At 45.5% G+C, this 27,342-nt stretch overlaps 1 protein-coding gene across 3 annotated transcripts; it reads right to left on the bottom strand.

Annotated features, from left to right (window-relative positions):
- Positions 1–7,595: 7,595 nt before the first annotated feature.
- Positions 7,596–26,369, bottom strand: LOC311519632 (sulfotransferase 1 family member D1-like). 3 transcript variants are annotated; one of them, XM_084626322.1, is made up of 8 exons: positions 26,279–26,369; positions 19,487–19,635; positions 19,235–19,360; positions 17,688–17,785; positions 17,292–17,418; positions 15,490–15,584; positions 12,349–12,529; positions 7,596–10,897 (listed from the first exon to the last, which is right to left on the bottom strand). In XM_084626322.1, the coding sequence occupies exons 2-8, from the start codon at positions 19,623–19,625 to the stop codon at positions 10,785–10,787; spliced, it is 879 nt and encodes a 292-aa protein (XP_084482448.1). In that variant the 5' UTR covers positions 19,626–19,635; positions 26,279–26,369; the 3' UTR covers positions 7,596–10,784. The 3 variants fall into 3 exon arrangements, with proteins under 3 accessions (XP_084482448.1, XP_084482447.1, XP_084482446.1); XM_084626321.1 differs by having other exon boundaries at positions 26,011–26,359; XM_084626320.1 differs by lacking the exon at positions 26,279–26,369 and adding an exon at positions 24,303–24,418.
- Between the last annotated feature and the right edge of the window lie 973 nt (positions 26,370–27,342).

Here is a 27,342-nt window from a genome sequence, read left to right on the forward strand (position 1 = left end):
CCGAGAGGTGGAGTCTGGCTCTCTGGATGTTATCTTTCCAGGAAGTGGATTTTTGAGTGGAGAAGTTAGTCCAGTAAAAGATGTTACCTCACTGACCTCGCAGGTTTGAACAAAAGGAAGTATTTCTTCACACACCAAACAGTCAACCTGTGGAACTCCTTGCCAGAGGATGTTGTGAAGGCCAAGACTATAACACAATTCAAAAAAGAACTAGATAAGTTCATGGAGGATAGGTCCATCAATGCTTATTAGTCAGCATAGGCAGGAATGGGATCCCTAGCCTCTGTTTGCCAGAAGCTGGGAATGGACAACAGGGGATGGATCATTTGCTGATTACCTGTTCTGTTCATTCCCTTTGAGGCACCAGGTATCGGCCACTGTTGGAAGACAGGATACTTGGCTAGATGGACCTTTGGTCTGACCCACTATGGCCACTCTTATGTTCTTAAACTGAATATGCATAGACATTTCTGTGGAAACTGTTAGGGGGCTTATTCCTTCACCCACTTACTTCCCTGGTCCTTCTCGCATGAACAGAGAGCAACAATACCTGAAGTCCAAAGGTGCAAACAATTCGATGTTTATTGGGGTGAACTTCCAGCAAGCATGATTCCAGTTTCCTTCCTTAGTATCCTCCTTCCCAGCTCTGACACCACAGAGCCTTACACCTGTGTCCCTGTTCCCATTCCTACCCTTAGCCAAACATGATTCCAACTTCCTTACTCCCATTCCCTGTTCCCATTTCCCCCTTTAGCAAAACATGATTCCAATTTTCTTACCCCTGTTCCCATCTCCCCCTTTAGCCCATTCCCTGTTCCCATCTCCCTCACACACCTACCCTCCCACCCACACCCACTTCCTCATTGACTACAGATTATATAGTAAAACTTGAGTTCTGCTTAGCTATACCTTAACCAATCATTTTCCTGAAATTTAACTAACCAATCCTAACATATTGTAACATGATTATGTAACCAATTATATCCCACCACCTTAATTAGTTTACACCCAGCAAAATTAATTATATAGCAGACAGGAACAATCACAGAACCAGAGAGATTATACAGACAAACAATAGCAAAGTGAAAAGGAGGACTTGTGGCACCTTAGAGACTAACCAATTTATTAGAGCATAAGCTTTCGTGAGCTACAGCTCACTTCCTCAGATGCATATCGTGGAAACTGCAGCAGGCTTTATATATACACAGAGAATATGAAACAATACCTATTCCCACCCCACTGTCCTGCTGGTAATAGCTTATCTAAAGACAATCTCTCTGGTCACGCGATCACAGACATGAAGGTCGCTATCTTAAAACAAAAAAACTTCAAATCCAGACTCCAGTGAGAAACTGCTGAATTGGAATTCATTTGCAAATTGGATACTATTAATTTAGGCTTAAATAGAGACTTGGAGTGGCTAAGTCATTATGCAAGGTAGCCTGTTTCCTCTTGTTTTTTCCTACCCCCCCCCCCCCCCCCGCAGATGTTCTGGTTTAACTTGGATTTTAACTTGAAGAGTGGTCAGTTTGGATGAGCTATTACCAGCAGGAGAGTGAGTTTGTGTGTGTATGGGGGTGGGGGGGATGTGAGAACCTGGATTTATGCAGGAAATAGCCCAGCTTGATTGTCATGCGCATTGTGTAAAGAGTTGTCACTTTGGATGGGCTATCACCAGCAGGAGAGTGAATTTGTGTGGGGGGGTGGAGGGTGAGAAAACCTGGATTTGTGCTGGAAATCACTTTAGATAAGCTATTACCAGCAGGACAGTGGGGTGGGAATAGGTATTGTTTCATATTCTCTGTGTATATATAAAGCCTGCTGCAGTTTCCACGATATGCATCTGAGGAAGTGAGCTGTAGCTCACGAAAGCTTATGCTCTAATAAATTGGTTAGTCTCTAAGGTGCCACAAGTCCTCCTTTTCTTTTTGCGAATACAGACTAACACGGCTGTTACTCTGAAACCTGTCAATAGCAAAGTGGGAACTATAATGACAAAACAATACAGAAGTGAGGATTTCACATCCCAGCTATTGATAAGTGAGTTCTTGCCAGACAGGATGCTATCAAACTAAGTTTCCTTTTACATTTTCTAGGCACTTCCCTTTCTCTGGAGGTGATAGGAATACAATCCTGTCCTGATAGTGCCTAACAGCCCAATAGCACCTTATTTCAATGTGACTAGTTTGGAATGTGAGGAGGTGACCGGTCGCTTCCCAGCTTATGGCTGCCTCTGCTGCTTAGCCAAAGGCCTGAGCCTAAGAACAGGGCCTCAGACTGTCACAGTAAGAGAAGGCCCTTACATCAGCAGATAGTGATTTTGATTCTTTCTTTTATACCTCTATAATTAGCCAAGTGATAAGAATACACCTAAATTCTTAGAGTATAGGCCTTTACAGACAGGCCTGAATATCTATATCCTAACAGAAACCACTGCTTTTTTCCTGGAAGTTTCATGTAGATTTTAAAATTGTTGTTGTCAGGTGAATCCAACTTGCCTCATTCTGGAATAAATCATTTTATGAGAGGTCATTAAACCTGGGCGGTGTCTTGTATGTGTAAGCAGTGTCAGGATGAGCTCCACCCTAACATCTGGTGGTGAGGTGTGGCAAGTTGTGGAAAAGAACTTCAGGGGCCGATCTCATTTGCATAGGCACACCCACCACGCCTAGAATGAGACCATAGCTGCCCAAATGGTCACTTTGGCTGCTGTGGGATCCCCAGTGTCTCTGTTATTGGGGCAGGAAGAATAAATTGTTATTACCCTGATTATGGGAACTGTGCTTGGAACTGTACGTGGCCTTTTGTTATGATGGAGGGATTCACCATCAACTAAGTAGCACTCGCTAGGCAAGGGTCATGGGTTCCAAAACTGTGTGAATGGAGAGAGGCTGGGTACAAGTATTAACACTTGGTGGCATGGGCCCTTGGTGACGGCCTTACATGCTAATTGCACTTCCTCCTCTCTACACTGTGGAATATCAGAGCTAATTTTGATTTCATTAGAAGTCTAGTTATAAGCTGCTGAGCTCATTTTGGGCTGACAGTGCACCAGCACTGGGGCTCCCCTACTACAAGCTGAATTCACCTAAGAGCTGAAATCACTGAGTGTTGTGCTAAGTAGTGGGGGAGCCTGAAGATATATTGTGGAGCGGTTGGCGGCCGGCTGGAGTGCCTTGCGGACCGGCTGGTGGAGCAGTTTGTGGATGGCAGGAGCTGCTTGTGGAGCTGAGCGAAGGAGTTTGTGGGGCGGCTGGCGGAGCGGAGCTGAGCGAAGGAGTTTGTGGGGCGACTGGCGGAGCGGAGCGCAGCTGAGCGAAGGAGTTCGTGGGGCGGCTGGCGGAGCGGAGCGCTGCTATGGAGCTGTCAGCTTCAGATCATGTAAGGTGCCTCTTACCCCCGTCCCATTTCCACCCAGGTTGGGAGGTAAAGCTCCGCAGATAAACTTTCGAACTCTGGGGCTGCCCTGACCAGGGACAGAGACTTTTGGAGCATTGGACTTTTGGGACTTTGGGTGATTTGGGGTTGCTGGACTCAAGGACCAAAGGGAAAGGACACGCCCCAATTTGCTTGGGGTGGGTTTTTTTTTGCTCATGGGTTGTGTTATGAATCCTGTTGGTGGTGTTTCCCAAACATAATGCCACATTGTTTCTCTCTGTTATTAAAAGGCTTTTGCTACACTCACACTAGGTGCTTGCGAGAGGGGAAGTATTGCCTCTTGGAGGCGCCCAGCGGGGGTGGTATATATTTATCCCAGGTCACTGGGTGGGGGCTCGAGCCGGTTTGCATTGTGTTATTGGAATGGATCCCCTAGATATTGAACCCGGCCCTTGTTGCTGCCAACTCTGACGGGCAGAAGGGTTACATATGCAAGAGACTAGCTCTCTCTCAGAATAATGGGCTACAATCTCTAATCACAATCGCATGAGAATGTTCTAGCTTCTGAAGCGCTAAAGCAGACCTTTCACCGAATATGAGGGCGTATCTATATTAGCAAACATCATGAGTAGATGTCAATCAATTTTAAATTGATTTATCACATCAGTGCAGACTCCTAGTGCAGACACATTAGAACTGCTTTAAACCATGTTTATACTGGTTCTCTGAATTCAGTAAAATAATCAGATCAAGCTAAACTGCTTTAAAAATGACTTAAACCAGTTTAAGTGCATATACATTAAAAGTTTGCACTGGTGTAAGTTGATTAGGTTACATAAGAGCAAAATACCATGTGTAGATGTGCCCTCTAGGTACCTGTATTTTATCCCTTTCACTCTAGCTAACTAATTAACCACCCAAAACAAAGCAGGAATTGAGGGGATAGGTGGTTCTGTTATGCCCACACGTCTCAGGGATGCCAATAAGAAAAACCATTTTAAAGGGTGGGAAAAGTTGGCACGTATCAACATCTATTCTTCCATTGAAAGCAGCTCTCTCCACTATGCAGCCAATACTGAGAATAAGCAACTAGAGATTTTATAACAATTTCAGCCGCCTGACTTTCAAAAATAAAAAGTTACTTTCTGCGTCAGAGGTTTTAAAGCCAGCAGGGACCATTATGATCATCTAATTGGACTAGCTGCATTACACAGGCCTGAGAATTTCACCCAGTGGTTCCTACATCCAGCCCAATAACTGATTTTGGAAGCCTCTCTCAGCACTATACAAAAGACCTAGAGAGCCATTGTGGCAGCACCCTGCAGAGAGAAAGTCATAGCACATGATACAAAGAGCATTAACCAAGTACTGCACTTGTGCTGACTGAATGTCGGGCAGCCCAGTAATACTCAGCAGTGGCTTCAGGTGTTTCAGTAATTAAAGAGGAGTGTCTAGTTTCCTTTATGACACTGTTGTTTACTTTGTGGTAGGAGGTCATGGGAGACTAGCAAACTCCAGAGACTGACATTAAGAGCTCTGAAAAGATCTTTGATGCTGCAAGTTTTCATTAACCCATATTTGTGCCATATTTGCCCAGTAACTTGTCACATCACCCACTGTTATGCAGTTATCCGATACTGATGAGGATGCCAATAAATAAACCATGCAAGGAAAGGCCCTGCTATCATTCACTTGCACATGAGCTTATGCTGCCATGAGAATCTGAACAGTTTTCTCTCTGGTTTTGCTTTAAAATCTAAGACTTAACATTTCACTGACATAGATTGTCCCCTCTGGCATTAATAGCCATGACAGGGGAATGTTTACTGAAAATCCTCATGAAGATGAACCCAAATTGCCCCGTTAGGGGAGCAGGGTTCCCACCTCCCAGACCTTTGGATTCCGCAAGATTCACCTCGATCCTGGCAGGGGATCTGCAAGAGGCCACAGCCATCTGTACAAAGGCCCCACATTCCTTCTGTTGGTTGTTGACCACCCCAGCCAGTGCCATTGGATTCCCCTGTGGAAGCTCCCAGGTTCCTGGGACAAGGGCTGCCAAGATAGGTCAGTATGGCCTGGAACTGTATTAATTTTTTCAGGCATCTTCTGTGGGGCTGGAGGGTGGATGATACGCATCTCCCGGATTCCACTCCAGCCCTCTCCTCCCCCAGTGCGGATCTTAGACCCTGCAGTGAGCCCTCTGCAGGGTCTAGGAAGTGCAGGGGGATGGTGCTAGGGAGGCTCTGGAGCCCCAGTTGCATGGGGAGGAGGGGAGATGCACACACCAGATCCCCATGCAGCTCTCAGCAGGGATGATTCTTACACCAGTCATACTGTATGCGTTAGGCAGTGGAAGAGTTAACTGAGCTTACGGATGTTTGGAGACCACAGGTGCCTGCGTTAGCCTTGACTGGGAAAACAGGATGGCAGCTGCAGATTGGCTGTCATGATTGTGTCCCCTTTAGGGCATCTTTTATAATATGTATTAGCCAAAGCCCTACTTAACTTGAGATTTTGCAGAAATTGGGGATTCCACAATATTAGGCTTCCACCACAAGTTTGACAGTGGGAGTCCCCACTGTCAGCCCCATGATCCTGCTCTCAACCCCAGGCCCCCGTCTCAGCCCCGGGAGGCCAATAGTTGAAAATGGCAGAAAAGTAATAATGGACATTATTACAGTTCTTCCTATGAGCCCCAGCTGAGACTGGGGCCCTATGGTTTTAGGTACTGTACGAACATACAGCTAGAGCCAGCCTCTGCTGTGAGAGCTGACAGTCTAAACAGACAACGGGTGGAGAAAGGATGGGGAACTGAGACATGGAGAGAGTAAGTGATGGGCTTACTTTGGGCAAATCACTTCACCTCTCTGTGCATCAGTTTCCCCAGCTGTGTAATAGGGAAAAAATGCCGACCTCTTTTGTAAAGTGCTTTGAAATCTGCTGATGGAAAGCTGTTGCAGAGCTGGGACATGAAGCCAGGTCTCCTGCGTTTCAGTCCAGCGCCTTATCCACAAGAACATGGTGCTTCTCAAATGTGTGTGTGTTTATGGAACACTTTGTGTGAACATCTCTTGGACTAGAGGCCGTTTGCAAACTAGGTTTGTTATGTACGTTCACTATTTTCAATCATCCCTGTGTGACTGGTCCTATGCAGACAGCAGCCCTAACAGCAGCATCTGACAGCAAAGCTTTGCCCTCACATCTGTGTTTGCTAGCGGGGGCAGGTCACAGTAAACTGCTGTTTGGAGAGAGTTTTTTATTGCCAAAATGAGTGGGAAAAGCAGGAAGGCAGAGCGACTCCCCGTGTGTCAAGAGAATGAGATGCAGCTTTAAGCAGTGAGAATGGAGTATCTAGAAGAGTGTGTTGATCTGCAGAGAAACGTGCACATCATGGTTTTTCTGACAGAGAAGATGATGGCACTAGTGTAATTCCCTGTGAGAAGAGGGAGGAGTAGGAGGGCTCTAACGGCCAAGAACAAGACATGGTGAAGGAGAGAGAATTTTTGACCACTAATCACATGATCCATCCATCCATTACATGCTCTCTGCAGAACACTTGATGGAAAAAAGGCATGACATGATTGTAATGACTTGGTTTGTCAGCAGGACGCTGTCCAAATGGGTGGACTGACTGTCAGTTGATAATTTGACATGCTTAGCTGTGGACAAGTTTTCATGAGTGTTCAGTACCTAGAGGGAAAGCAGCATAACTGACGTTGATAAGCGCCCTAGATTTACTAAAATAACAAAATACACAAACATTCAGAAGAGGGGGGAAAACAGGTACTCAATAAGAAGTTGAACAAGTAACATTCCTGTGACGCTTTCCAAGGATGCCCAGAGTTGTGAGGCCCCTTGCTGCCGCCTGCCCTTGCTGTGAGGAAACATTGTCTGGGCCTGCTGGGGATCAGCTCCCCAACTCCATTGACCACAAGCCCTTCCCAGTAGGCCGTGCAAGCCCTGTTGTCTCTCTCCAAGTGAGCAATTGGCACGTTCCAGCTCTCAGGCCCACTGAACATCTTCCTGGAGTGTCCACCTCTGGTCCCCTGGACACGAACAGTATTCACAGATTGGGGGTACTGTTCCTTTGGAAGCAGCCAGCTTATCAGTTTCACCTCAGATCCCCGCTCCACTTAATACCCAGCACTGACACATGTTTATAGTCAAATAAAGTAAAAGTTTATTTAACACAGCATAGAGATGCAAGTGATAGCAAGTAGAAATATTGGAAACAGATGATTATATAGAAAACAAAATCATAACATGCATTCTAGACTTAATTAACAAAATACTCTGATGTCTTGTAGAGTATTGCTTACTCAAAATCTTTACAGAATTTCACAGCCACGCTGGCTGTGACCCTTTCATAAGACAAACACATTGTTAGCTTGCTTCCTTCATGAAGGAGTCTCTGTGTTTCCTTATATCCCCTAACAGTCCTCTGTCATTAGTCAGAAACGGGATACCCTCTGCTGTTGTATCCTGTGAATTTCCTCTCTGGCAGTTTTCATAATCTTTTATTCTGCCTGGGGCTCAGTATGAAAATAGATCCAAAATTGCCATGAATTGTATGCCCGATGACACACATATGACCAGTCAGGGAAATAGGCATCTGGTACCTCTTGCCTGAAAGGAACATGTCCGAGTTACATCACCGCCTGGTAACCTGCCTTAACTTTAAGACCTTAGGAACACAGATACTTAACTGCTTAAATATGATCTGTACACACATTTTGCAGTGATCAGTGGGCTAGTGGCTCTCAGTAGAGACCTCACATGCTCCCTATCGGGGAACTATTTTGCTACATCCGACCCAGGAATTCCTGTAAAAAACCCTATGCACTCCTGTGGCCTCTGCCAGCTGGCATGCAGAGGTCTCTGGGTCACAAGTCCCTTAATTCAGAATACTCATTTCAGCTCCACTGACTGTATCATAAACTAAACACAACAAAATAATTCCTCTGAAGACTGCTTTGGACTGGCTTTTATTAAAACTTGTCAGCTTATTGGAACTACCCATTTAACTGATAACAAACCTACATCACTATAAACCCTACTCACTGATCCAGAGTTAAGAACCCCCTTCTGCCGTAAAGCTGGGGAACGTATTGTGTATTCAGTTTGGTTGTTTGTAGGCTTTTTCATTGATCAGAGGCTAGGATCCCAGTCCTACTTGTGGGCTCTAGCAGTTTCTGTCCTTCACTTCCTGTTTTCTAAGATTAGCTGCGCTCCTTTCTCTTCCCCAGTGCTAAGTTACAGGATTTGCCATCCAAGAGGTGGAGTCTGGCTCTCTGGATTTTATCTTTCCAGGAAGTGGATTTTTGAGTGGAGAAGTTGGTCCAGTAAAAGATGTTACCTCACTGACCTCACATCTCTAATATCCTGGGACAAACATGGCTACAACACTGCATACAATAATGGTTCCCAAAGGCACTTTGTTATTGCTTGCATTGAAAGGGGAATGAGGAATTAGATTAATAATATTTAGCTTTTACTGAATACTTTCCATCCAGAGGTCTCGAAGCGCCTATCATATTGACATTCAGCAGGTCATGTGCTCCTAAATCACTTCAGTGCTTTTGAAAATAAGCTCCAGCACTCTATTCTATTAGATTTTTATAGCAAGCGTATCACTGCCGTACAGTATCTGAGTACCTTCCAGTAGTGCATTAAGCATCACCATCCCCATGGTATAGAAGGGAAAAACTGAGACAAAAGGTGGGATTTTGCAGCTATGATGTGGAGGTGCCAAGGTAGCTTAAAGCTGTTTCAGGAGCCAGAGTGGCCCCTGGCATAAATCAGAGTAGCTCTAATTTATGGCAGCAGCACAGAAATCTCACCAACAGAACAGTTATGAGATTTGCTAAGGTTACACAGCAGGTCATTGTCAGAGTGCAGATCACTTTACTCCCAGTCCAGTGCTCTAGCCACTGGACCTCACTGCTGCCACATATGTTCTTCTAGTTATTAACCATTTTACTACATTGTGCGGAGCCTTTTTTAAAAATCAGCATCACATTAGCTATCCTGCAATCGTCTGGTACACAGGCTGATTTAAAGTAAACCACAGTTAGTAGTTCTTCAATTTCATATTTGAGTTCCTTCAGAACTCTTGGTTGAATGCCCTCTGGTCCTGGTGACTTATTACTGTTTATCAATTTGTTCTGACACCTCTTCTACTGACACCTCAATCAACAGTTCCTCAGATTTGTCACCTAAAAAGAACGGCTCAGATGTCGGGATCTGCCCCACATCCTCTTCAGTGAAAACCACTGCAAAAATTAATTTAGCTTCTCTGCAATGGCCTTGTCATCTCTAAGTGCTCCTTTAGCAACACGATCATCCAGTGGGTCCACTCACTATTTGGCAGGCTTTCTGATGTATTTTTTTGCTGTTAGAATTTGAAGAGCAACTAGCTAAGTACACAAAAACTTGCTTGGTATGTTATATTATACATTTACACTTGACTTGCCTGAGTTTATGCTTTTTTCTATTTTCTTCACTAGGACTTAACTTCCAATTTTAAAGGATGCCTTTTAGCCTCTAACCATCTCTTTTACTCAGCTGCTTAAGCATGGTGGAATTTTTTTGGTCCTTTTACTGCCTCAATTATGGTGCTTTTAAATAGTCTCCATGCAGTTTGCAGGCATTTCACTCTTGTAACTGTTCCTTTTAATTTCCGTCTAACTAGCTTCCTCATTTTTGTATAGTTCCCTGTTTTGAGGTTAAATGCTATTGTGGTGGGTTACTTTGACACTTCTCCCCCTCCAAGAATGTTATATTTAATTACATTATGGTCGCTATTACTGAGAAGCTCAGCTATAATTTACCTCTTTGCCATACCCTGTGCTCCACTTAGGATTAAAATCAAGAATTGCCTCTCCCATGGAGGGTTCCAGGACAAGCTGCACCAAGAAGCAGTCATTTAATGTGTCTAAAAATTTTACCTCTGTATCCCTTTTTGAGGTGACATGTACCCAGTCAATATGAGGACAGTTGAAATCCGCCATTATTATTGGGTTTTCTGTCTTCATATCCTCTCTAAACACCTTCAAAGTCACCATCACCTTCCTGATCAGGGGGTGGGTAGGATATTCCTACTGCTATACTGATTATTCAAACATAAATTTCTATCCACAGAGATTCTATGGTTCAGTTTAATTCATTTTAGATTTTTACTCTACTTGACTATGCTGTCTTTCACATATAGTGCCATGCCCCCACCAGCTCTGTCATTCCTATATATTTTGTACCCTTGTATTACCGCAAATTCACTGATTATCTTCATTCCACCAAGTTCCACCTATTATATCAATATTGTCATTTAAGGCCAGGCACTCTAGTTCACCCATCTTAGTATTTAAACAGCTAGCATTCATCTGATGAAACATAGGAAAGCCCTTTCTTCATATCTCCATTTGGCATCTGAATGTCGAGCCTTTCATCTGCTCTTTATAATGCGCATCAAATCTCTCATTCTGAGCCACGGTGAAGTAATTTTTCCAGTCTCCTGAAATCCCTGGTGGGAAGAAAAAAAAAATGAATGACTAGTTTATTCTCCCCTTCCGGGCTCCTGCCCCACTCTCTTACACACTAGTGTTCTCGAAGCAGAGGGTATAAGTTCATAGAATCAGTGAAGAGAGGAGGGGTAGGGAAAAAAATGTCAGGAGTCCATTGTAAATATTTCCCAAAGATACTCCAAAAGGCCCTAGCATAGTCCTGTGATCCTAGTGCTGTTCAGACAGAATTCTAAGTCAGGTTTTCAGTGTTCTTTTTGCCTAGATGCTTAACAAGAACAAAGGAGAAAAATGTAACAGATCAAAAGGCTGCAAGAGACTTTCAAGTTAAGCAAGTTAGAGTTAGAAGCAGCGGGAGACATTTATTTGAGGGGCCAGTCCTATGAGGTTGATGGGGTCCACACAAACTTTACATTGTCCTCACTGCTGGGGACTGTGTGTGTGTTGTGAGCAGAGGGGTCCTATGGAACATCTCTTCACACCAGTCATGCATCTCAGGATGTATGATTAATGCACGTACATTTTCCAAACTTCTGAGTGATCTTGGATGCTCAACTTGAGACACCTTTAAGGGTCCCCAATTTTCAGAAAATGCTCAGTACCCACCTTTTAAAACTCAAAACCTTAAAAGGTGTCTCAGGCTGGTCACCCAGAAGCACCAGGAACTTTGGAAAACTTAGGCCAGTGTCTATTTTTCTTTTCAAGAGAGAAAAGGATCTTTGTATCCAAACAATTGTTTTTAAGATGCATGCAAGAAACACCAACAGTAATTAGCACTGTTGAACTGTCAATGGATACTGTGTGCACTCCCAGACTGATGATACTGGCATCTGTGATCTCTTCCTGCAGGCCAGTGTCACATATTAACCCAGGTCCAGGCATGGCAAATCATTATTGTTATTTGTATTGCACCTGAAGTCCCGCTGGGGTAAGTACATAGACATAGTATGAGACAAACTGTGCCCGGAGGAGTTTATAGTGTAAACGAACAAGGGCACTTCCTTCTGGATATCCCCATTTTGCAGATGGCAAAAATGAGGCACAGGGCAATCAAGGCCCACCTCCTCAAAGGTATTTAGGCTTCTAATATCCACTGATTTCAGGGCCTCAGAGATTTGCTCAATGCCACGTGGTAAGTCAATATCAGAGCAGGAAACAGAATCCAAATTTCCTGAAGCCCCAGCTAGTACCAAAACCACAAGATCAGTCATCCTTTCCAGAGTGCTACACCAGGATCTGCATGCTAGAAACGAAACAGGAGAACCTTCCTCGTAGTAATTTATCTGAGCTGGGCCTTCCATATGCAGCTCAACCATTAACTGGGCTTGGCTCACAGAGAAAAACACTGACCCTGGGAATTTCCCTTCCTGTGAAAGTGGGATCAGGAGCTAGTAATAGTTGTAGAAAACTGTTCCTGCTGTTATCTTACTGGCCTTTCCTGTAAACTTCTTACCTTTTCTCATGAATGGAGACACAGTGTGGTCCATAGCCCAGGTTGGCATCATTTCATAGTTGACAGTAGGATTCTTCTTCATCTCCTGGAAGGAGGTATGGTGGAGGATTTTATTCACCACTTCCTCCTTCAGGTCCTTTCCCAGAAACTGGAGCACCTTCTCTATTTCGCGCTTTGGGTCCTGCAGAGAGACAGGCAGATAGACCCTCAGGTGGTGAGACATGATAAAAGATAATATATTACTGAGTAGAAGTTTTCCTAGCCACTCTTGGATGTGTTGGTAGAATGTGACAGATCTTTTTTGTATTCATTTGGGACCTAATCCAGAGACCAGTGGAGCAGACCTCTAATGAGCAAAGAGCAGCTCTTTTAATGAGTGATGCATCATAATAACAAATCATTTCTAGAGCTCAGAAAAACTTTTGAAAGAAAGGCTCACCAAAGGCTTGCTATCCTGGACAACTAGCTTTCAACAAAACACTCCATTTACCAAGCGGGCTGCTACTTACACACTAGTGTTCTCAAAGCAGAGGGTATAAGTTCATAGAATCAGTGAAGAGAGGAGGGGTAGGGAAAAAAATGTCAGGAGTCCATTGTAAATATTAAAAGTAAACTGCTTGAATTTGAGATCTCGCAAAAAGGGCATTAAATTAAGCTTCTAAAGTTCGAGCACTGATAGTCATATGAAATAGCTTCCCCTTTTAAAGACAGAGACAGAAGCTAGCTGAAACCTTTAAACAAAAAAGTCTCACCAGCCCTAAACTCTAACCTCAGCCAAACTGCAGCTCAGCTATACAATCTCTTGGATCCATCACTTATTGGTTTTAGACAATCAGCCACCACTACATACTTTTTTATTCTTTTGTGTGTGCATGTATTTCCCCCCGCCCCCTTAAAACACCTTTCCATCTTGCTTTCTGTAGCCAGGAGGAAAAAGGGGCCCCTCACCAAAAAAACACCCAAAATCCAAAACAACCAAAGTTAGAACAAACCAACCAAGTAATAATAATCAGTTTCCTACTCTCCAATGAGAAGCTGCAGTGTGGCCTTCCCTGAAATGCTGCAGTCCTAGCACCAGGGTGTGTTGGGGAAAGGTATAAATAGTAGCCCTTAGAAATCCCCTGCCTCATATGACCTAAAGTGGAGTCTAGCAGCCCATGCCTAGTATTGTAGCCGCTTCTGGTTCCAGTAAGAACGTAACCCAAACCCCTTGCCTTAAGGTAAGAATAGCTAAAAGCATCTTTACACAAAGAAAATGACCAGCATAGCTATGCAAGTAAAAATCCCTGTATACACACTCCCATCCTAGCCTTTCCCCAAGATAAGCCTTAAGTGTCTACTTTTGAGAGAGAATGAAGCCAGCTCCGCAGTTTGCAGCCTGCAGTGGAGTGGTTTGTTTTCTTTCAAAGTTATATCCAACTCAAGGGCTTTAACACCCGTTAACAGATGTACCCCTTAGATTTCCCAATCCTCTGTGGCGGTTTGCTGAGTCACAACCAGCTTCAGCTGCCAAATAGATTTCAACTGCATTCCCCATGCACGGCACACTAAGGATGTAATTGTACAGCTGCAAGCAATCGAGCTCAGTGCAGGTGCACAGAGAGCTTCTGGTGGTATGTCAACTCTTCTACATATTTGCCTGGTTTTACACTGGTTTGCCTGGTTTCATAAAAAGCACTAGCCAAGTCCATACAACCTAAAATTTCATACAGACAAAATGAGAAAGTAAGCAATTTTTCAGTAATGGTGCACGGTGACACTTTTGTATTTTTATGTCTCATTTTGTAAGCAAGTAGTTTTTAAGTGAGGTGAAACTTGGGGTATGCAAGACAAATCAGACTCCTGAAAGTGAGTCCAGTAGTCTGGAAAGGTTGAAAACCACTGATCTAGAGCTCCTTATTTAGGTGTGTAAATAGGAACTGGGTTTTTCTGGAAATCTAGTTGCTGTTGTGGGGGGCACTTTTGAAACTTTTGCCTTACGTGACTCTGAAGCAGAATGGAACAGACCTAAAGCTCCCCTGACTTCCTTCCTGTGCTTACCAAAACTACCCTGTGTTCACCCTCAGAACTTCAGTGTGTAAAATCTATGACCATGTGTGTTCGTTGTGTTGCTGTCTGACTGAATGCAAAGATGTGAGACATGGGAATATTTAAGGATGGCTCAAATATGAATTAAAGATCCATTAGACTCCTAATAAATCACTGGCTCAGGCTAAGCCTGGTCCTCCTCCCTCTTTGTTAGTGCTCTGGGTGCAAAAGAGAATAGGCTGGGGAGGAATAACCCTGTTAATTGATTTGCCTGGTAGGTGGTGAGGGCCAGCTGGTGGGAGCTCGCTAAGAGGGGCAGGATGTGTGTGTGTGGCAGGGGGCTTATTGTGTTACATAAAGGATGAGAGGAGGGTCCTGGTCCCTCCATCCCCTCCTAGTTCTACCTTCTCTTGGGGTTGACAGGGGCACAAAAGGGAGTGTTTATGGACCAGACTAAAATCAGGTCTGGGGAAAAGGCCGGGGTCATTGCTTTCTAAACTAACGGGGCATGAGCCATCTAGCAGGTTAGGGATTGTTTACCATATTATTATAAGAAGGCAAGGGGTGGATTAAAATGAATCATGGTTTGGATCAGCTGAATCCACTGTTGTACCTCTGGGTGGCGGCTGTAGGCAGGAAGTTTGGGGCTGTGTACTTGCTGCCTTAGTTCAGCCTTGAACGTGGCTGGTTCCGGGATTGTTTTGTTAATATGCAAAGTATTTTCCCACTGGGTGTAGTAAAATAGGCGATTGCAGAACCACCCCACCACTCCTAACGATGCCAGTGTTGCAAACGGACATGCAGGAGAGGAAGGATGAATTTCTGGACTGGCACTCAGGAGATGTGGGTTAAACTCCTGGATCTGTCACAGATTCCCTCTAGGCAAATCACTTAATCTGCCAGTATCTCAGTTCAACAGGAGTAACACTGCTACTCTCCCATCCGGGGTGTTGTGAGGCTACACTCATTAATGACTGGGACATGCTCAGATAGGACAATGAGGGGAGCCCTATATATACCTAGATAGATGTTAAAATCACCCTCCTTCCTTAGGGAAAGGGGGCATTTGGAGCAGGATCCCCTGGCATCTGCTCATCGCTCCGCCTTCCTCACCTTTTTCATGTCCTCGTAGAACATGTACAGAATTCGATAGGCCTTTTTCTTCTCCCACCAGCCTTTGACGTGATCGTACCAGGATCCATAAGCCACTACATCCAGATTGAAACAAGCAACAAAGAGAAGGAGGAGAGAGATATCACAGCTCGTACTGGTTCTAAGAGTGTCACAGGGGACGTGAGCTGTTAGGTTATTATACCAGTCTCCCAGAAGAGTCTGGGAGCCCCGTTGCTTGGGACTTTTAAAACCAGGCTGGACAGAACAGTGGACTGTGTGCTATGTGCACTAATCCTGCACTGGGGCAGGGGGTGGATGGGATGAACTGCTGGTCCTTTTTCTTCAATAACCAGCTGGAATTTTTAAAGGCATTTTTAAAGGGTACATCTACACAGTGATTAAAAATCCAGGGCATTGAGTCTCCGAGCCTGGATCAGCTGCCTCAGGCTCATGGGGCTCAGGAAGCAGGGCTAAAAATAGCAGTGTAGACATTCAGGATCAGGCTGGAGCCCAGGCTCTGAGACCCTCCCCCTCGTGGGGTCTCAGAGCCTGAGCCCAGCTCGGGTTGCCAGTTTTGCTTGGATGTATTCCTGGAGGTTTCATCACATGACATAATCTTTAATTCAAGATTAACCTTTAATTCCTGGAGACTCTCGGACAATCCTGGAGAGGTGGCAAGCCTAGCTCCAGAGCAAGCCCAAACATCCACATTGCAATTTTATAGACCTGCAGCCTGAGCCCGAGTGAACTGAGCTGGGCTCTTAGACTTGGGGCTGCAGGTTTTTTATTGCAGTGTAGATCTACCCGGAGGCACCATCTGATCTGCTGCTTTCTCCTCCCAACCCCTGCGCTCACACTGAGTTGAACCTATTTCTGTGGGGCAGGCAGGAGAAGATGGGCACGTTGAGTCCCCAGTATTGGTCAATGCCTCTGGACAGAGGGATAAGGTAGCTGAGAACGGTTTGGAGGGGAGGGGAGGGGAGGGGGGGATTAAAAAGGTAACTAACCAGATATGTTACATGCTTGTTCTATGTTGTCTGGCCGGGTGTTTTGTCTAGTTAGATTGTGCCGTCTGGGGAGGAGTCATATCATTCTCTGTGTGTGCACGGTGCCTGTGTGGAGCTGTTGGGCCCCACTGCAATGCCAACATTAAATAATCATTATTATTTTGGCCTTAACAAGGCTTTGCAAACTTCTCTTCTAAGTAGCGTGTAAACATTCTGGTGGGTTTCGATTCTTGGCCCCAGACCAGAAACTGAAATGTTTGGGCTCTGCTCCTGAAGGGGAGGATTGTGAGGGCACCAAGTATAGTAAGAATTATTTCTGTTACAGCAGCCCTGTGGGATTCCCTCGTGTTAGGTACTGTACACACATAGTGAGAGACAGCCCCTGCCCCCAAGAGCTCACAATCTAAACAGATAAGACAAGGTGGTAGAGCAAATGGAGTCACAGAGCGGTGACTTGCCCGAGGTCACACAGGGAGGTGAACTGACTTGCCCAAGGTCACCCAGCAAGTCAGTGGCAGAGCTGGGACTAGAACCCGGGTCATCTCAGTCCTAGTCCTGTGCCCTATCCACTGAACCACATTGCCATGGCTTAAAGTTCACATACTGCCCTAAGGAACTCGCAGTCCTGTCAGGCTCTGCGGAGCCAGGGAAAGTCACTAACACTGGACCCTTTATAACGCAATTGAATAATATATCCCTGGATTCTTGCCCAGGGGGTGAAGGGACAATCTCTTTTCTGTTGTTTATGTTCTTATGCCACACCTGTTACTGTGGTTTCTGAGAGGTTACTCCTACCTTTCCCAGCCATGAACTTCCCCAGGAACTCATCCAAGGTGCCGGGGTCTGGATGCAACTTTGCCATCTGGTAGAAATGGTAATAAGAGACAGCCACATCCTTGGCATTTCGGGCAACATAGATCATCTGCAGGACAGAAAAGGGAACGTAGTGCAGTCTGCATTAGCAGGGGCTGCAGGGATTTTGACCTGACCCCCTGCATAGGTCTGGAAGAGATTTCCCCTGCTCCAGTACAAACACCATCACTGTACAACTGGCATATGAATTATGGGGAGGTTGCCTTTCTGAGGTGTCTGGCACTGGATGCTGCTGGAACCAGGAGGCAGGCGTAGTTGGGCTGAAAGATGACGATTCCTACATCGCTGCGTCTCCCTGGGATGGCTGGAGCTGGTTACCTTGCAGTCCTGCTCCCAGAAGGAGACAGGAAGGAGCTGAACTGGGAGGTGGGTCTTCACTATCCGAGGCAATGGCGCTGTGGCCAGCTGTTCTGTGCCTGGAAAACACACAGGGGGTTAAAGGTTAAAGGAATTATCTGGAGCACCTGGCACATCCTGAATGAACAGCCTGTGCTCACTGGAGAATGAGTCAGCACATCCTGCCTCTTCCTTTCAGGATACCGAGAAAGACGGAGGTGAGGCTAAATGCCCTCCCCACCCTAACTCTCCTGCTGCTAGCTGCCTTCTCACGCAGAACCACTGCACCTGAATCTTTGATCAACTCCACTGATTTGTTTATTGCAGCCACCAGTCCAAATTTACCCTCTCTCTTTAAAACCCTCCATGGGCCCACTTCAGCTTGTCTCTTGGACCTTGCCTGTCCCTCTGCTCATTTAGCTCTGGTTTCCGCTGTGACATGCCAAACAATCCTGCAACTGCTGGTGCAGATTCACCCTCTTGGCAACTGCTGCTATCTAGAATGACTTTCCTGCATCTCTCTGCCTCATTCAAGAGGGCCTCTCTCATTTCGGATCTCCTCCTTGCTGATAACTCTTTAGTTAAGCACTGGAACAGGTCACCAAGGGAGGTCGTCAAATCCCCACCTTTGGAGGTTTTAAGAACAGGTTAGACAAAGACCTATCAAGGATGATTTCGGTATACTTGGTCCTGCCTCTGCACAGGGAGATGGACTAGAAGGCCTCTCAAAGTGCCTTCCAGCCCGACATTTCTAAGATTAGTAGCAGCAAAAGGAAAAATAAATTATGATTATTTATTTAGCATTGCCAGTGCTTTACAGACATGACAGGGTCTCTGAGCCTAAGAGCTTACAGTCTAGCTAAACATGGGTAGGGACTTGGGCTAGGGTGGGCAACAAAAGCAGCATAATTGTCCCTTTCTCCATTTAAACTTTTCACCTGAGAATCACAGTGAGAGAGCTAAAAGAAAAGGAGGACTTGTGGCACCTTAGAGACTAACCAATTTATTTGAGCATAAGCTTTCGTGAGCTACAGCTCACTTCAAGAGCTGCTTTCTTTTGACACGGAACAAGGAACTCCACCAGAATAAGATAAACCTAAGGCTTTGTCCCTAAAGCTGCTCTGTTTCACTCTAGAGTTTCTGGCTTCCAGCTACAGATTCAAAGAAGCAGAACAAAAAGCACACACTGGTGCCACAACATTTTTCTACTGATTTTGTTTTCCTGTGATGAGGAGCAGGATTAATAAGCAGGAAACAAATGAGCTTTAAGGCAGGCTTTGGAGGAGAAATGGGATGATGTGATGCTGACCGGGTCAGGGAAGGTGTCCCTGGCTCTGTAATAGCGTGTTTAACCCTGTAAAGCATGTTGGTGTACAGTTTGTACAAAGACACTATAAAACCAGCTGCACTGTTGTAAAGGTTGAATTACATACAGCATTAGAATCAGTCTAGAGACAGCATTCTCCTCCTTCCATGGCTCCTGTGGGAGGGGGCTCTTGCATTTGTCTGATCTCCTGTACAACGCTTACCACTTAGGAGTCCAGGGAAGCTCATTTCCATGAAAGGGACTCGATTGAAAATTGCATCCCGTTTACATTTCTCCTCGTCCCCATCATTGTAAATCATGTCCACGATTTCACTAATCCAGGTTGTGCCTGGAACGTAGATTGAAAGGAGCATTTCAGAGGTAAGCGTATTCTGTCTCCTACTGGTGGATGGATATAAAGTTAGGTGACCCTCTCCCCACCCCCACATTTAAATACACTCTTATTTTTACTTGCCTGATTTTGGGTAGGTGGAAATGAGAAGGTCATCTGGTCTGGCCTGGAATGATTCCACCTGAGCCCAGTTCTCCACAAAATGCCGGTAGAGGGGAATTTCATGGATAACCTCTAATTCCTGCCTTGATAAATGTTCCATCTTGGGAGGGCTGAGTTAAGGTGAGGAAAAAAGGGGTTAAATGGCTCTCATTATTTGCATGATAACTGTATGGAAGACATCCCTACACATCATGGAACTAACACTGGTTTCCAAGAGGTGGGGGTGGAAGAAGTAGAATTCTGTTGTTCTTGATTTCTGTAGTCTCTCTTTACATGAATCAATATACTTTGCAATTTCTAAACAAAAAAAGCCAACCAAACAAAAAAAACCCACAAAAAGCTTTGTTAAAGAAGAGTTACCATTGGATTTGTTCCACTGGAGCCCAGTGTAGCCTTTTATTTTATTTAAATTTTGTAACGTGGTATTACACTACCGTGGGTTCAGCTCTGGCGGCTACAGTTTCAAGCTTAACAGTGAAAGTCACCTCTGCTACTTGCTTTAGATTTAGAGTCTCTAGGGCAGTAGTGGGCAACCTACGGACCATAGACCACATGGGGCCTCTCGGGGTAATCCATTGGCGAGCCGCGAGACCGTGTTTACATTGAGTGTGCACAGGCACAGCTGCCCGCAGCTCCCAGTGGCTGCGGTTCGCCATTCCCAACCAGTGGGAGCTGCGGGAAGCAGTGCAGGCTGCAGGGACGTGCTGGCTGCCGCTTCCCGCAGCTCCCATTGGCAGGGAACCGCGGCTACTGGCCGTGCCTGTGGATGGTCAATGTAAACACTGTCTCACAGCCCACCAGCAGATTACCCTGATGGGCTGCGTGCGGCCCATGGGCCACAGGTTGCCCACCATTGCTCTAGGGACACATAAAGACCAAGGGTAGCGACCACACAGACATTCACAAGTCCAAGGTCTAGTCTGTTTTACAAGTTTTTTTAAAGTTACAAATAAAGTTATGATTACCCAAGCATCTAGAAATTCTATACAGACCTATGCACTAGTTAGAAATATAGCGCTACTCACATCCTTAACAATAGTGTTAGGGTCTGATGGGTCTCTCATGGATTGATCATCAGTAGAGGGATGGTTCCTGCTGGAGTTTCCCATAGGGAGCTCAGTTTTCCTAGTCTAGGCACCCCCTTTTTTATAATGTGATTCTGACTATACGTCATTAGCATTTCTGCACATAGCACACTCTGTGGTTAGGGCATGTGTTAGAAAAATGTGATTACCAGGTATCTTGTAAGTAAAATATTACTTTTACTGTTAATTTTTTGCAATATCACCCATTAGTTCATCTTTTCCTGTTCATTAATGTTGATGTTAAGGCATCAGGTTATTCTTTGGTCACTTACTTATATCAGCATTCCTTAACTCTATGGCTTACGTGTAGCTAAGCTAAAATCTTGCAGGCCTTAGCCCAGAGGATTGCAACCCCGCTTACTTAGATACCTAATACATGAGAATTCCCTCTACATACTGATCAATCTTAAACTTCTGTAATCCTACAATATAACTCTATTTAGAATACAATGATTATATATAACATAACATGTTAGTTAATTATAACATCACACAATTAATGAACAATCAACTAAAATCATTGGCTACACCAGCTAATGCCCCAGAGCAATATTACTTGTGCTTTGCAAAAATCCAGACTCTTTAAAACAACAGGCACGTTCACGTTGCTAGAAAGGAACAGCTTGTTTCCTTGCTACCATATAATATTTCGTCATTCATTATCACCCCCCCAACCTGCAACTCTCACCCAGTATTAACTGTCTCCTGGGTTTCCTGCATAATGGAACTCTGCTATTTGATATACTCCTGATTTTATATAGTGTTTCTTAAACAGGCAAGATGGTCCAGCAGTTAGGGTTCTGGCTGAGACTTGGAAGACCTGGGTTTAATTCTCTGCCACACACTTCCTGTGTGATCTCAAGCAACTCACTTAGTCGCTGTTGTGCCTCAGTTCCCTATCTGTAAAATTAGGATAATAGTGCTGTCCTACCTCACAAGGTGTTAGATTGAAAGGTGCTCAGATCCTACGGTAATGAGGTCCATATAAGTATTCAGCTAGAAAATGTGAGTATGGTTTTGTAAGGATTATGGTTTTAGGGTACATTAGATTATGAGGAAATGTATAGAATTCTGACAGTGTGGTGTGTGAGTGGATCAGAAGAATATTTATAATGCATAGAATTTGAATGAGTGATCTGATTGTTATGAAATGTTAATTATATAGTATTGTAGGGGTAGGTAGGCATAGGCACATTTCTCTCATGATGCAAATAGCATGCATTTTAAGTGGTTAATGCAAAATGCTTGGGTTATAATATGTTGAAATGAATCCTTGGAATAGAAGATAGGCTGTTAGAAATGGAATCCTCACAGCATCGTCTTTGTGTCCTGAGTAAAACTTTCAGGAGCATCATGCAGCTAAAACCCAGTTTAAAAATGTTACACTTGTGAAATGAATGTTAGCACTGTGTGTTCCCACCCAGTCTTCATTACTACAAAATCAAGCATTCATGCCAATCAGCTTTCCCCATAGCACAAGGAAAACGAGTTAATAGACACAAATGGGCTTGTCAGAAATAAGACTGAACTTCAGAACCCAAAGTTGCAATGTATGCAAATGATAAACAGTGTATACAGAAGTGAGCTGTAGCTTACGAAAGCTTATGCTCAAATAAATTGGTTAGTCTCTAAGGTGCCACAAGTACTCCTGTTCTTTTTGCGAATACAGACTAACACGGCTGCTACTCTGAAACCAGTGTATACCTAAATTAATTGATTCTCTTTCTGCTGACCCTGGTGTAAATCAATAGGGCAAATGTTGTAACCATCCTAATTACTTCCTCCTTATCGTTAGCCAGTAAAATCTATGGGGCAGATCCTGGGCTGGTGTAAATCAGGGTAACTCCATTGAAGTCAGTGGGTTAGATTCTCAATGGAGCTATGCTGATCAACACCAGTTAAGGATTTGGCCCAATCTTCTTTTGTTAAAACCACTGATGCAAAATCCCCACAAGGGACCCAGTTTCCTTGTTTTAACTGGACCACAACATTAGCAATTTTATGGAACCTCAGTCAAGCAAAAGCTATCTGGAATGGACAAGATTAAACACATCAAATATATTTTCAGCCTGTAGGAGCTTTAATTATGGAAAGGCAAAGTGATGCTATGGCAGTATAAACTCCGGTAAGATACTCTTGAGCGTCTTTCTCAGTAGAATGTTGTTTGATTAAAAAATTAAATTTAAACTTTTGATATCACCAATAAAGTCTTCTTTTAATCCTGGGCACCTCGTGTATTTTGAGATTCCAGACGAGCAAGGAGAGGCTGGAATGCTGTATTTTTCACATCATTCTTTCAGGCGTAATCTAATCAGAGGACCTTCCTCTAAATCCCAAAGCTTTCACCAGAAAACAACAAAAAATGCCTTCTGTAGGGATAATTCCCCAGGCTCTCCCCTCCACATTGCTCCTGAAAGGATGTGTGGTAAGACCCAGTATCTTTCTCAGAATAACAGATTATATGACATTTCTATCTTTTAGGCACCATATCTCTGCTCCATCTGAAATATGAGACTGAATTTTAGACTGGAAGACTTTAAGGGCCCAATCCAAAATCCACTAACTTGATGGGATTCTTTCCATTGATTTCACTGGGCTTTGGATCAGGCCATAATGGCATGATGAACCAGATTGCCCCTTGAAGTTGTAGCAAATTTAAGGGGTCCCGGTGTTGCTATCATAGTGTTATGTTTCAGTTGGGAAAAACAATTCTTCCATTTCCCAGGGAGGTGAATTGTCAGGCCTGAATACGTAAAACCTGTCTAACAACGTTACAAACGTTACAGCTTCTTTTTGTCTCTGTCCATCTTTCACTCCATTTTTATGGTGGTAATGCACATATGAAGGAAGTGTTGCAGACCCCAGAGAGAGCAAATTGCAGAGTTTTAAATCCCTGAAAAGCAGATGTATACAATATGTTAGAAGTAGATCTTACCTTGCTCTCTTTGTAGAGGATATCTCTTGCTTTCAGCCTAGCTTCACCTCTCTCCCACATAAACCCAAGTAATTGCAGTTTTATTATTGCTAATTAGCAACTTAAAATATGCTGAATTGTGCAGCCTGGGTTAGAAGAGCAAAAAACCTCTCTAATGTTGAAGGAATTAACCCAGAGTAATCTTAGACTTCCTGATTGTCTGTTTTCCTTGTGTTGTTCATTTTTGACCTTTGCACAGTGTTATCAACCCCAGGCATTCAAAAATCATGACTCAGGCCCCCAGAATAATCAGCCTGGCTTTAAAATCATATTTTAAGAAAATTGGAATCTGTCTATTTGCCTTCTGGTTTTTTTTAACATTTTGGGTCCACTCAGAAAATGCTTTCAAGCTATTCCCTACAATCATGAGAGCTAGAAACTTTTTTTAAAAAATGAAAACTGAGAGTACATAACTCCTGGAAATGTCACATATTGCACAACTCATGATAAAACTACAAGAGTTGACAACACTGTACATCCCAAACAGATGTAAAAGGGTGTTTCCCCAATGCAACACTGTGTATTGTAATATCAAAACTAGTGTGGTATTCAGTAACAGCTGCAGGTACCGCCAAGAGAGGGGTCTCAGGAAAGCTACGAGCATTTCCAGTTCAAGCAGGCTGAGTGATTCTTGGACTGGAAGCTACCCCACATGGGGAGAAGTGATACACACACACTCCCGTACACCTCTCTCTCACAGGGAGGATGACTGACTGACCTGACCCTCCCTGTCTGGTGCTCTCTGTCCTCCATGCCTGGCTGGGCCCCCAGGATGGACCCGCCTCTCCTAGTATCTGGTGCCACATCTTCCCAAGACAACAGGTGGCAGGACGGGGGGGGGGGATGCAAAGTCACATGCCCCCTCCTCCCTCCCAGATTTCTGCCAGAGCTCATACCAGAATGTGGCCAGCAGCAGCCTTTCAACACTGTGTGGGAGGGAAGGTATGGGAGCTGCTTCAAGCCACGGGGGGGCGGGAGGAGAGGGAGAGGAGTGGGGCAGGGGAGGGATGACCTGCCCATGTCTTTGCAGAGGTCATCTCTTCCCTCACCCTCTGCTCCCCTGGGGCTGGAAGCAGCTGGTCCCTTCCTGCCCCACAGTGTTGAAAGGCAGCTAACACCCACAAGCTGCTGCTGGTCACCGACATAACCCAGCCACCTCCTGTCCCCTGGCTACAGCGCAGGCAGGAAGGGGTTAAGCCCTAAGGATGCATTGTGCACCAGGGCCCAGGAAACCTGACTGTAGGGGCTTCATGGAACCCGACTAGAGAGATGGCTCAGCAGGGGAGGGTGCCTAGGGGATGCAGCAGCCCCGCACTCCCTGGAGGCAGGACCCAAGCCGTCAGAGGGGGGGGAGGAGGGGGTTAAAGGGGTGCTAAGCTAAGTCCCTGCTCGGGGGTGGGGGGCTGCTGTGGAGCCTGCAGGTTCAGGGTGTGAACAGGCTGGATATCGTTTCCCCCGCCACGCCAGAGTTTAGCTGAGGGGCAGAGAGGCTTCCCCCGTGTGCGGAGCTTTGGTACACGCAGGGCTCGGCTCCTCCTGGCCAGCGCCCAGGGCCAGAGGATCTTGGGCTTTCCCAGGGCACCGGCCCAGCCAGAGGCAGTGGGGGAAGAAAGGAGCCTGCTGGCCAGGCTGCTGGTAAACTGAGTACTCCAACTGGGGGCGGATTCTCCGCACAGCACTGGGAGCAGGACGCGCCCCTCCCGGGGGGGGATGTAAAGGAGCAGTGGGGCTGTGGAAGGGGCAAAGGAGGGAGAGGACAGCGAGAGGGGGATCACATAGAGGGCCAATAGGTGGGCAGCAGAGGTGACATGTAACCGGACGCCGCCTGTTTCCTGCCCACACTCACCCACCACAGCAGCGTGCAGCCCAAGCCAGCTGGAAACTGGGACAGGGCCCTGCTGGCTGAGAGCCGGCACGCAGCAGGAGCTGCGCTGAGGGACCAGCATAGGGAGCGGCCAGCCCCATGTGCTGCAGCTTTGTCCATCTACCAGCCTTGCACACCCACCGCCATCGTTGGCCACGGGACCCTCCCACTCAGTGCTAGTAGGCAGGCAGCTGGCGAGCAGGGATCCGGCCAGCAGCAGGACCCGCAAGTTTTGATGTGAGGGAGACAGAAAATATGGGACAGTTTGCCCATATTTAAGAAAAAGTCGGGACACCTGCAGTAAGGCTTAAAAATGGGACTGTCCCTTTAAAAATGGGAGGTCTGGTCACCCTAAGTCTGAGTATCAGCTGAGCCTGTGTGCAGCTGAGCAGATCACAATTTTCAAGGGCTTGCGCAGTGCACACAAAATGGATCAGACACACTCCCTTTTCTCCCCAGGTTCCTTAGGTGATCCAGCCCACCTTTCAGAGAAGCCAAAGTAAACAATCTGAATGACAACGCAAACGTATCCCACACTCTCTCGGCCTTTGCAGTATAATACCTGGATATCAGAGGGCTTCCACGGGTTTTACTTCAGGGGAACCCCTGCTCCTTATGTCTTAGAGTTGATCCTTCTGCGAGAGCTCTGAGTTTCTTCAGTCCCAAGTCTCTGTTTTTCCCGCTTTTAGGCCTCAACAAGTTAAGAAACTACTGACTTTTCACTTCCTGGTTCCACCCTGGACTACGTTTAAAGGGCTAATGACTAAATAAAACAAGCTGGTCTCGACATGTTCCCACTTGTCCTTTGGCTCTCAGCTCCCATGAAGTACCTGTAGTTTCTCTGTCAGGTTCTAGCGTGGCATTGTGCGGCATATGTATCTCCTTCATTCAGTCTTGTCAAGGATGTTTTCTTGTGTCCTTTGTGTTGCACACAATCCTGGCCCAGAAGGAAATGAGGAGAGAGGGAATCTGAATAAAGGAGACCGCAGTGGGGCCTAAAGAGGGTGGTGTTTCTAAAAGATCAGCTGTAGTTCAACCAGAAGTTGCAGCCCTGATGCAGGAGTGACTGGATAGAATTCTACAGGAGGGCCAGACGAGATGAATGTAATATAGTCCCTTCTGGCTTTAAAATCTATGACTCTAGAGCTATGAGATGGAGGGGGGTGACTCTGCCGGAAGGATATTCGCAGACACCCATCAGTGACTCGTGTAAACTCCATACACACAGCTGGCCATGAAATGGCATGAATCTCCCTGGTGATTAGACACATCCTTTGAGAGAATGAGTGCATCCCTCATGAGCCCCCATAGTCTCTGACCCCTGCCATACAAAGGGGGGGGGGCTGGGCAGCTCCTCCCAGCAGGTCACAGGGAGGTGAAGAGAGTGAATGGGTTGTATTTAATACAGGTGTGATAAGGCTGAAGATTCTCCTCCACTCCTCTTGGTCCTTAGGCTTGTTTCCAGTGGCTTGTGCTAGTCCTCTCCACTGGGGTGAATTGCACCTGGGCAGAGGATATGCACTACCTGGCCAGAGTGCTTCCTGCAGCTCTTCCCTCCCACCTCCCCCAGTGTCTCTTGAATGTAGGAAGAGCCTGTTCCCACTGAGCAGGAAAACCCTGCTGCGGTCTAACCTCTCTTTATAGGGACACTCTGTACCAGGAACACTTTACACCGGGCTGCTCTTGAGGTCCAAACAGGGCCCCATAACATGGGGAGAGAAGTCCCTGAGAAGCCAATGGTCTGTTTACTTGCAGTACATAATGTAGCCACTAGATGTCTCTGCATGCTGAGTAGAGCTCCAGATGGTGGGAACGAGGATTCCCTGTGGCACTTTAGAGACTTAACAAATTTATTTGGGCATAAGCTTTCGTGGAATAAAACCCACTTCATCAG

This window comes from Lepidochelys olivacea (assembly GCF_965140295.1).
Source record: "Lepidochelys olivacea isolate rLepOli2 genome assembly, chromosome: 4".
NCBI lineage: Eukaryota > Metazoa > Chordata > Testudines > Cheloniidae > Lepidochelys > Lepidochelys olivacea.